An 11,387-nucleotide genomic window follows, 5' to 3' on the forward strand; every position below is an offset into this window, starting at 1 on the left:
GCCGCCGAGCCGCCCGGCGTTGGGAGTCTCATTCTGTGAATGTCAGCTGACGTCAGGCTGAGGAAGAGGGAGGAGATTATGGACTCTGTGAGCTCAGGATGTTGGGATTACGACCGCTGCTATTTATGTTTTTAAATGTTAAAATCGAGGACCAAATGTTTGGGTTTGTGTGTGTCCGGGTCTTTGTGTGTCAGTGTAACCAGCACTCTGTAAGCTACTGACTGTAGCATTAAGACGCTCTGTAGCCGTTATCAGTTCTGCCTCTTCGTCCTAAAGAGGGAACATCTTTGCACAAACCTCGTCCTATTTAGTTGAGTGGCTATTTATTTCCACTCCTCCTGTATTTATTTATTCTCTCTAGATGAAGGGAATAAGCCAATAGTGCTATTATAATTCATGGTGTAGGATGATCGCCTTAACATCCGCAAAACACTAACTGTAGTCATGTGAAGTTTTATTTTTGTATTTAAAAACTGGAAGTCGGCACATGTTCTGTGCCTTTCGGAGGAGTGTTGTCTCTAAGGTTCACCTCAGGTTTAAGGGAAATGTATTATGAGCACATGTTTGTTCAAAAGCAGGAGCTTTGTGGGGAAAATATGAAGCATTTTGCACTTTAATCAATGTTAGAAGGGCCTATAAATGACTTATCAATGCAGGATGAGAGTAATTTCAGAATAAAGATGTTTTAGTATTGTTTTAATGGACCATTTTGATCCAAATAAAAGCATAATTACATTAAGTCTACTGTTTTGTTTTATTTATTTGCATGTAGAACATGCTGGAAGTTTTTCTTTTTTGTCTAAATGACAAACAAACTGAGAAGTTGGGAAATACTCTCAGGATGGGAAAGCGGTGGGTTTTGGGGGATGGGGAATAAAAATAACTGGTTTTAAATGAATTTTTACCTCCAGCATAAAAAAGTGTTGCACAAGACTGAAGCAGTTTTCTGTCCAATGTTATAAATCTGGGAAAAACAACCTTGGATCCTGGTCTTACCAGGATTTCAATAAATGGAAACTTGCCATGAGTCATATATCACGCATTTAAGGTTTAAAAAATTAGTTTTTTCAAGATCTTTTAACTCCAATTTAAAAACCTAAACTTGTATCTGAAATCCTACAATTTTGTAAGGATCACTCAAGAAAAAGTAAAGTACAGTGCAGTAAAAATAATCCTAAAAGTAATTTTTTTTAGAAAAATTAAGTAAATATAGTTGTGACCCAAAACAGCCTAAAAAAAAGCATTTATGTCCTCTGGAGTTTAACTTCTTACTGCTTTTACAAATCAGTCATGATCAATAAAAATTATCTCTTTTTTTTAATTGCCAAAACTCTTTAATGTCAAAGTGAAAATTGATTTCTAGGAAATGTAACAATTTAAGTGATGGGACAAAGGATGCAGTAAGACATGTAACTACTTCTAAGAATACTCATTTTTTGTAATAATTCATAAAGTTTTTCAAATGTAACTTCTTACTTCCCACCTGTGCAATTTGGATGTCAGAACATTTAAACATTACATACTAAAAAAGTTGGTTTAAAATGTTAAATAAACCAATTAAAAAATATCCCAAATGGAAATCAAATGCTGTAACTCTTATTTAAATAAAAAGTTGTTGTGGATTGTGATGCCCACTTTAAAAAATACCGGGTTATATATTCAACACAATTTCACTCCAGTCTTATCAGATTTATGTACATTTCTCAGTCAGGCATAAAATGTTTCTGCTTAAGTTAAACAGTAATTTTCTGAGGACTGGACTGCTTGTACTTTAGCATGACTGCTTCCCAGAAGCATCTGGGAGTCTCAAGAAATAAAGAGATTAAAGTCACACCGAAGTCTGTCAGAAAGTGACTCACTGTGCTTTGAGTAGACCAACGACTGAAAATGCCGTGACCTTTAAATTTATCCTTTCAGATTGTTGGATGAGCTGTGAGCAGATCAGAGATGATTCATTATGAAAAAAACAACTAACTCATGCCAACACTTCTAAAAAGGTCCAGTTGAGTCTAAATTTTTTAAAGAATTTTTGTTTTGTTTTATGCTAGATGGTAGATTTATCAATCATCTCGTAGTTTACCTTAAAATAAAACTGTGGCTTATTTACTGAATTGTTTTCATCCAACCATATTGGAGGTTTTTATAATCGCTGTCAGACTGTTTTATGTCATCCCACTGCATTTTAATTTGATTCAAGTCTTTACTTTAACTAGCCCACTCCAAAATCTTAATTCTTTTTTAGCTAATCAGATATTACGTTGCTGGTGCTCTTTGGATCAATGCAAAGTTCTCACTTTACGTCACACTTCTGGGAATTTTGCAGCTGACAGCCATATTGGTAGGTGTCTGTAGCTTTTTGTTAGTTGCTATGGAGTTGCTATGACCACAATAGACAAGCCACAAGCTTATAACTAGCTCATTCCTATCTAATTTATAAACAATATAAGTATGTTACAACTATTACTCGATTCTAATTTTTGACTTTTTGTTGGTCTCAAAGCCATGGTTCATCTATGCTTTGCATTGCGCTTGCCTACCAAGATGGCGGTTCAATGGTGCGGATACCTTCTGGTTCAGACTTGTGGGAACTATTTATTATTGCAAATCCAGGTTCTGAATGCCAGTATGTTGTCGAGTATAATCTCCTCTGCCATCATCTGTTGGGCCAGCAGCATCAGAACCAGGGACTTAAAAACATATAAAGAACTGATAAAGATGGCTGGTTCTGCTCTGGAATCACTGGAGACAATGATGCAAAGACTGATTCTTCACAAAATCTGTAAAAACTCAGGGCAATCCTGAGAATCCTCTTCATACGACTGCTTTAGAAGTTTTTTCAGTCAGAGGCTTCTTCAAAGTCACTGTGATACAGACTGATACAGGATGTCCTTCCTGGCTACTGCTGTTAGGATCTTCAACAGTTCTTCAAAACACCTTGGATAATATGAGTTACAACAATATTCAATCGAAGTATTTTGAATTTGATTTTAATTTGGATGACGAGAACATTTCAACGGTTGTTGAGTTCGCACAATTTGTCCTGCGGAGGCTACCATACCAAAACACGGAAGTATTTCAACTTAAGGGTTTCCACTGAGGGCTAATTAGGGAAGCTAGCTCCAAAATGGGTTCTACGTTTATTTCGTGGGACAGATAAAGACGTTTTATAATTTCTTTCTTTGTTTTTGTTCAGTCAGGGCCTTACCGAGAGGTCGTGTTGCTGTTAGGATGGTCCAGAGTCTGTTCCGGTCGGGTTTTCTGGTGCGGGTCGGTCACACTGTGCTTACCTGGGTCGTAACCCTCATTCTGTTCCTGCACAACACAGGTGAGTTTATTTAAACCATCAAAGTTTACCTGTACAGCAACGTCTCTGTCATAATAAAGATAAGTCAGACTAATTAGAGGCGTTTTAAGTTTTCCATCTTAGGTTATGTTAAATGAATAATTAAAAAATTCGCTGTTAAACAACAAACAAAGCATTTCAATTAAAAGAAAAAATGTGGATAACGATGATGTGAGCAAGAAGGATCTCCTGTAGCAGTCAGTCTTGCAACGAATCTGAAAAAGCCTCTGACTGACAACTGCTGCTGTATGACAGTTTAATGACTGTTATGATAATGTAAAATATTCTGGATAAGATCGTCAGTATTAAGGTGTCAGTGTTACTTTTGTGTTGTTTTTACAATTTATTAAACAAAAAAAGTTGTCAAATTTTATGTAGAAAATGAATATGTAAATCATTGAAAATCTGAAAGACATTCAGTTTTAATTTTCTTTTTATTTGGGATCAATTGAAAATAATAGAGAAAATAAAATTCTCAGCAAGAACAAAATTTGAGTCATTTTCTTGAGTCATATTTTTTATTTCTAGCCAAGTTTAATAACTTAATAAAATGCAGATTTGGGTGCACCAAAGTCTTCTTTTTGAGTAACATTTACTGTAAAATTAAAGATAATTTAAAAAGCATGCTTATTAAAAGACACATATTCTGTGTTGTGTCTCACTTTTTCAATGTAAGAAGATTTGAATGTTCAATTTAAATATGTATATTTCTTGTACAATGGTATTAGGGCCAATGCAGATAGGAATAAAAAAAAGCAAATTTCCACCATAGAAGTCAGAAAATGTCTATAAAAAACAAGAAAAATTCTAAGTGCCAAAAGTAAAAAGATAAGACTCAGAAACTTTGTGATTCATCTCAGAAATCTTCAAGAAAAAAACAACTCAACTCAAAAATTTAGAATTTGCGTGAATTCAGATATTTTCTAGAAAAACATGTTTCAAAAGTCAATAATTTTCTACATGGACTTAAAGTCAAAAATGTTTGACTTTTGAAACTCATAAAATTTCTAAAAATTAAAATTTTTTTACTTTTGGTACTCTGAAGTTTCTAAGTTTGAAAAGAAAGGAAAAAAAACTAATTCTGAGATTAATTTATAAAACCTTTGGGCAGAGATTTACTTTTTTTTTGTAAAATAGCCCTAATATGCCGTTGTATTCTTGGTTTGCAGTCCACCAAAGCGCAAAATGTGTTCCAGGTTTACTGAGCCAAACATCCTTAAACAAAAGAATTAAACACAAATATCATATTTATCCTTTTGGAAAGAGGTCAAAGGTCAAGTCTAACTCCGTCTCATGAAATAAATAAATGTGTGTGCAGATTTGCGGCGATGTGAGGAGCGAGGAGAGCTGCTGCTGCCCGCGCTGTTCTTCCTGCTGGTCCTGCTGTCGGTGCTTTTGTACTTCACCGTCTCGTTAATGGATCCTGGGTTTGTCCTCACTGACACGTTTAAGGTAAGAATAAATTTAATAAAAATGTGTTTCCTTACAAAATAAAAGCAGGCAGCGAGGATATAAATAGTGTTCACTATTTGAGGCACAGTTTATCAGCTGAAAGGTCGCCGTGGGCCTGGGTGTCAGATGTTGATCCACAACCGTCTGTTTTGTATGCAGGGAGGTCAAGGGTCAGATGAAGAAATGGAGTTGATGATCCCTCAGCCGTCGATCCCTCGGCTGCGGCGCTGCGGGTTCTGCCTGCTGCAGGTAACCGGCCCCCGCTGGCTCCAAATACTTCTGATCCGGCACTAAAACTTTCCGTCCAACTGACTTCACGTCCTGCTGGTTAATTCTGTTGGTTTATTCAAAGCCTTTTAGTTTATCTTTGGGTTTTTGCTGCTTTTGTTCAGCTGGATTTTTATTTTTGTTTCACCTGGTTCCAATTCAGTAAAGAAATGCTATGTTGGTGCATTATAAGTAATACAATCTTTTATTTTCTTATTTAAAAAAGAAACTGAATTGTTTATTTGCTTCTTTTAATGTATTCCTAAAATTCTATAAAAATGCCTAAGAGGTTAAATAAAATATGAATTTTTTTGTCCGATTAATCGTCTAATCATCAGAGTAATTAATTAATAAAATAATAAGTAGTAAATTTGTATTTGTGAAACATTCCAAACAACATACATCATTTTGGTTGTAATGTGACAGAATGTGAAAAAGTTAAAGTTTGCTTTTGTCGTCCTAATGGAGTGACTGCATGATTAATAAAATGGCGCGTTTGTCTTCCTGTGTGTGTCCTGAGCAGCAGCCAATGAGAGCGAAGCACTGTAAGACGTGCAAACACTGCGTGCGGCGCTTCGACCATCACTGCCCCTGGATCGAGAACTGCGTCGGGGAGAGGAACCACCGCTGGTTCGTGGTTTACCTGCTGGTCCAGCTGCTGGCGCTGCTCTGGGCCCTTCACATCGCTCTGTACGTTTTCAGATATGTCTGGTTGTGTAGTTGCAGATATATTTGCTATGACAGCATGTTAGGGCCATTGTAGATGGGGGTTAGGAGAGGACATTTCCACCAAAAAACTCAATTACGTTTTGAGATTAAAAATCTTCCAGAAAAAACGAGGGAATGTCAGTTTGAAAAGTTGAAAATTTGCAAGAACCCCCCCCCCCCAGAGAAATTAGAAATTTTCTAAAGAAAACAAGGACATTTCTGAGTTTTCACTTTTCATGTAAAAATTTGATAGATCTGAAATTTTGACATTAAACTTAGAAGGTTTCTTGAAAAAACTTGGGAATTTTAGTTTTAAAACTCAGAAATTTGGGGAAGGGGGACAAGAAAATATTAGTTTAAAAGGTAAAAAATGTTCTACTCAAAAATCAAAAATTTGGGGATTAATGTCAGAAATTTTCTTTAAAAAAAAAAAACGTGGAAATTTTCTGAGTTTCACAACTCGAAAATGTTTGACTTTTCAAACTAAGAAACTTCTCAAACTTGGAAATTTTCTGAATTTGAAAAGTCAGAAATATTTTCAAGCTCAATTTTTTATAGAAAATATCTGAGATTAACCGCAAAATTTGAGAGATTTTCTTTGCAGAAATGTACTGTTTTATAAAATCTACCATGGCTCTAAAACAGTTTGCAGACATTTTAATGTGTGAGTGTAAACGTTGAGTGGGGGGCGTAGACAGCAGCAGGTCATTTGGATTTAAAGCGGCAGAGGGTCTAAAACATCTCATTCTGAAAGTAGCTCAAAATATGCAGAACTGAGCAGATTAAGATCCACTTATCTAAGAATGATTTTGTTAAAAAATGTAACGAACATGTTTTGTGACGTCCTAACATGTTGAAGGAAACACAGGAGGTGACCGTTAAGGATGAGTGAGGGAAGCTGTGGGGTTTTATCGCTCTGCGTCCTGCTGAGTTAGGTAACTCGTGTTGATCTTTAGAGAAAGCAGGTTATGTAAGAGAAAGCTGCAATGTGTTGTTCACTTTGAACAATCATGGGATCTGCATGTCAAAGATCGAAGTGAAGCTTTTCAGCTGAACGACCAGAGGAGCTTTAAAGCCTCATTCAAATAAATTTTCTCATTTTAATTTTATTAAGCTCATTCTGCTGCTGTTTATTTGTTATAATTATTTAAAAAAAATAAAAAAAAAGCACTTTGAAGTTTAAAAAAACTAAATGTGCTCAGATGTTTAAGTCAGAACGATTAAAAATGACTAAACAGTCGAGGATAAAACCTTTGAGAGAATATAATCACCAGCAGGTCAAGAGTTGCATAAAGTGAAGGCTGTAAAAACACAATATCTTATCGTGTTTATGAAATCGCCAACGGTTTGAGTTTCAATTAAACGTTTTAAAAGTTCTTAATTTCTTTAAAAACAAAGACGCATACACATTTTTTCCCCTCAGTGTCTGAACTTAAATCAAACCTAATTTGTTCTGTTTTAGCTTAGTTAGATTTAACAAAAATTATTTATATTTCCCAAGTGACTGCAGAATTTAATGAGAAATTTTATTTTAGAGATTTTTATTTTTTGAAACTTTCTGGGACCAGTCAGGTGTAGAGGGAATGTGAGAGACATTTAAAATTGTGTTAGATTTTAGTTTACCTTAGAATACTAACACAAGATCATACTAATAACAGTAATAAGTGATATAAAATTGTGAACTGAAACTGTCTTTTTTAGTTTATTTGCATTGCTTTTATTTCCTAAGTGGTGCTGGAAAAGTTTGAAAACTTGAAAATGGTTGAAAAGTGTTTAAATTGTACTGTGGGAAAAGTGAACAAACTGTTTTTAGAATCATCTGCTAGATTAAAATCACTGGGAAATCTGAACCTGGAGCAGAAGACAGAGGAGATCTGATTAATCAGCCCTGACTGATACCCGAGTGCATTACATAAGACAAAGTAAACAACCTTTGGGTCTCTTTATCTAAGACGTCTTGAAGGAAGCTGAATCTCCAAACTCTAAGATACGGATAATTTAAAGCAGATTATATTCAAAACAGTTCTGCTTATTCAAATCTCGCTTCACAAGCTGCGTTTATATCAACCATAAAATTGCACAAGTGGAAGTCAATGTGCTTAACTTGCCAATTTCTGAAAAACTCACTCAAATATTTTGGACTTTTCAAACTCAGAAATTTACTTGTTTTTTTTCTAGGAAATTTCTGAGATTAAATCTGAGATTTCTGAGTTTTTTTCTTGCAAATTTTCGACTTTTAAACAAGAAAGTTTGTTGTTTTTTCTGGAAAATTTCATATATTTGTCTTGCAAAATATTTTGCAAGAACATTAAGAAAAAAAAGAACATTTCTAGGCATTTCTAACATTTCTTTCCTTTTTTTTTTTTTTTTTAGAAAGATTTCTGAGATTTAATCTCAAAATTGGAGTAATTTTCTAACAAATTTTAGACATTTCCTTGTTTTTACTGAAAATGTTCAGATTTTTTTCTCTCAAATTACTGAATGTTCACACTCAAAAACATCCTTATTCTTTGTATAAAGTTTGAGATTAAACTCTAAATTAAAAATTTTTTTCTCACAAATTTGAACATTTTTAAACCCAGATATTTCCTTGTTTTTTCTAGAAAGTTTCTTACAATTTCTTAGTTTGTTTTTTTTTTTTTTAGCAGAAATTTGCTCTTTTTTGTCTGTTTTCTGTCTTCTATGTGCCTAACTTGTATTTTTTGTTGCTTTTCTGTCCCAGCTCGGGGATTTCTCCCGGCTTGACGTGGGATCTGTGGTTCCGAGTGAACGGCTTCCTGCTGGCGGCGCTCGCCGTGGTCGGGGTTTTCTCCGGCGTCATGCTGCTGCTGCTGGGCTGCCACCTCTACCTCGTCTCCATCAACTGCACCACCTGGGAGTTCATGTCCCGCCACCGGATCTCCTACCTGAAGAACTGCGGCGGCGAGGAGAACCCGTTCGACCGCGGCGTTTTCTGCAACCTCTGGGATTTCTTCTGCATCTGCAGGACGGTGATGTGGGAGCAGGTCTACCAGAAAAACGCCACAGAACTCAACGAATTTTAAAAAGAAGGAAATATTGACTTTTTGCAGGAATATTTTAGTTATTTTTGTTATAAATTTCTTTTCCAAGGAGCCAAATTTTCTATTTATTATTCAAAGGGTTCTGAAAATGAGCAAACAGGCAGCAAAAATTTTAAATAAAAATTAAAAAGTTTTAGAAAACTGTTGATTAAAATCACTTTAGGAAGTTACAAGCAAAGCGTTACTGCAAAAACTCAAAGTATTACCAAGTATTTTGGGTCTATTCTACTACAAATATGTTAAAATAAGACAAAACTAACTTAAAAGTAACTTTTCAGCAAGATATAGGAGCTTATGTGTAAGTCAAACAGTAAAATTGTTTATTGAGACCATTTTCAAGTAACACAATAATAATGCAAGTTTGTCCTTTTAAAGATAAAAAAACCTTTTATTTTGTCAAGAACATTTTACACAAGAATTGGAAAATATTTTAAATATTCAGAATAAAATACAAATAAATGACCAAAACCATTAATTGAATAGATTATGAAGTTTGTAAACAAAATATTCCTTCAAAAAAACTAAAATTAAGCCTCAGAATGGAAATTATTGAGCTCCTTTTAATTTAACATGCAACTAATTGTTTATTGCATAATATTTAAAATATCTTCCAGATCAAGTTTTAAGTGTACTTTAAAAAAATTAAGTTTATTAATCTTTGAGAGGGCGAGCTTGCATTATTATGCCATTATCTACATATTAAAAATGGCCTCAAAACATCAATATTATTGTGTAATTTCTAAATTGTCCCAATAATTTCTGGGACAATTTATCGTCCAGTACAATTTATTATTGTGACAGACCTCATTATAGCTAAAATAAGACGTTCTTACAATATTCCTTATAATATGGCACAAAATTTCTTATTTCACTCGTAGATTATTTCACTTAGTACTTTTTCATCAACATTACTGACTTATAACTAACCCCTGTATCTTGCTGAAAAGTTACTTGTAAGTTATTTTTGTCTTATTTCAAGTGTACTAACATATTTGCACTAGAAATTAGACCAAAAATACTTTGGTAATATTTTGTGTTTTTGCTGTACTGACTTCTTAAATGCCCAATGACTCAAGTATTTCTGTGCAGTATTATTGTTTTTAAAAAAGCAACTTTAAAGCTTTAAATTTATTGTGTGTAATTGTTGAAAACAAAAACAAAACGTCTCGTTTTTGTTTTCATCTAATCAAAACCAAGTTTAATGTCGAGACCTTTTCCTGTATTTACAGTTGATTTCAGGAAACTGTGTGTCTGTACGGATGGTTTGACGTCAAAACGTGTATTTTATAAACACAGCTAATAATCTGATCGACTTTTGGTTCTTCAGAGCGTTATTTTTTAACATTTTTCCTGTGAAAAAACAGATTATTGGCTTGAAAAAAGCTCCGTATTTTACTCAGGTCTGCCCAACACTACAGCACTAAATGCCTTTAAAGCTCCAACTGCTTGTGTTAGTAATTTATTTTTTAACTGTTTCACATGAAAACAAAGAGGCGGACATGTTTTTTTTTACTGTACTGATTTGTTTTGTATTTATTAATTACATTAAAACACATTTGATATGCATGTTGAGCTCGAGTACATCTGTACAGACGGACATTCCTATTCAGGATGCTTCACTGACATTTAAATACATTTCTGACAAACATACACAACATGTAATATTCAGCAGCGGCAGCTTAAAGTGCTACAACAGTTTCCTAAATGTTTCGCTACAGATTCCTACGTCAGCTGAACCAAACAGCCAAAATATCGACTTTCAGAGGAATAAAAGATGTGGAGGTTTTGGTTCAAAGCAGATGATTCCTTAAAGAGAACCGCTAACGGATGAAAAGGATAATATTCGGAAAACTTTAATCCGATTTTTGATTTTCAGGGATAATTTCCGGAGTTAATATAAACTGACGCGGTTTTGTGCAAATTTAATTTAGTAGTATGAAAACAAGTTGAAAATATTAGGGCCATCCTAAAAAACAAATTAAAAAATAAGATTAAGAGAATAAACTCGCATGAGAAAGTCAGTAATATGAGAAAAAAGTCGGGTTACAAGAATAAAGTCGTATTATGAGAATAAAATTGTACAAAAATAGTCATAATGTTACGATAAACTCGTACAAAATTAAAGTCATAATATTGTAAAAATAAAGTAGTAATGTTAGAAGAATGTAGTCAAAATAATACAAGAAAAAAGTCATTATCGGAATAAAGTTGAAAAATTACAACTTTATTCTCATAATATTACGATTTAATTCTCGCAGTTTAATTTTAAAATTTTTCTTAGCATGGCCCTAATACTCCATCATAGAAAAAGACAAAAAATTTAATGTTTTTCTGGCTCTTTTTTGTACATTTTATGCTCTATTCCAGATTGGCGAGACAAAGCTGAAGCAGCAGCAGGGATTAGGAACAATCCTTCGGTCTTCCTGACAATTTTGAGTTCTAGATTTAACGGCTTTGTTCTACCTCAGTCCAGTCGGCTTTCTGTTACTCCTTTAACGTCACAACACTGAATAATTGTTGGGAATTTTAGGTTTTCCAATATTTTTGTTGTTAAT

At 34.0% G+C, this 11,387-nt stretch overlaps 1 protein-coding gene across 1 annotated transcript; it reads left to right on the forward strand.

The window, feature by feature from the left end:
* The first annotated feature begins 3,053 nt into the window (after positions 1–3,053).
* Positions 3,054–10,836, forward strand: zdhhc12a (zDHHC palmitoyltransferase 12a). The gene is made up of 5 exons (XM_028033662.1): positions 3,054–3,325; positions 4,662–4,795; positions 4,955–5,044; positions 5,586–5,752; positions 8,493–10,836. The coding sequence occupies exons 1-5, from the start codon at positions 3,229–3,231 to the stop codon at positions 8,812–8,814; spliced, it is 810 nt and encodes a 269-aa protein (XP_027889463.1). The 5' UTR covers positions 3,054–3,228; the 3' UTR covers positions 8,815–10,836.
* The last annotated feature ends 551 nt before the right edge of the window (positions 10,837–11,387 follow it).

The sequence above is a fragment of the Xiphophorus couchianus genome, chromosome 12 (assembly GCF_001444195.1).
Source record: "Xiphophorus couchianus chromosome 12, X_couchianus-1.0, whole genome shotgun sequence".
Lineage (NCBI taxonomy): Eukaryota > Metazoa > Chordata > Actinopteri > Cyprinodontiformes > Poeciliidae > Xiphophorus > Xiphophorus couchianus.

Bases quoted from the DNA above. Each gene is read 5' to 3' on its own strand.
- zdhhc12a (XM_028033662.1), top strand. From the start codon at position 3,229: ATGGTCCAGAGTCTGTTCCGGTCGGGTTTTCTGGTGCGGGTCGGTCAC. The intron at 3,326-4,661 runs GTGAGTTTATTT...ATGTGTGTGCAG, and splicing joins TCTGTTCCTGCACAACACAG to ATTTGCGGCGATGTGAGGAG. The intron at 4,796-4,954 runs GTAAGAATAAAT...TTTTGTATGCAG, and splicing joins TCCTCACTGACACGTTTAAG to GGAGGTCAAGGGTCAGATGA.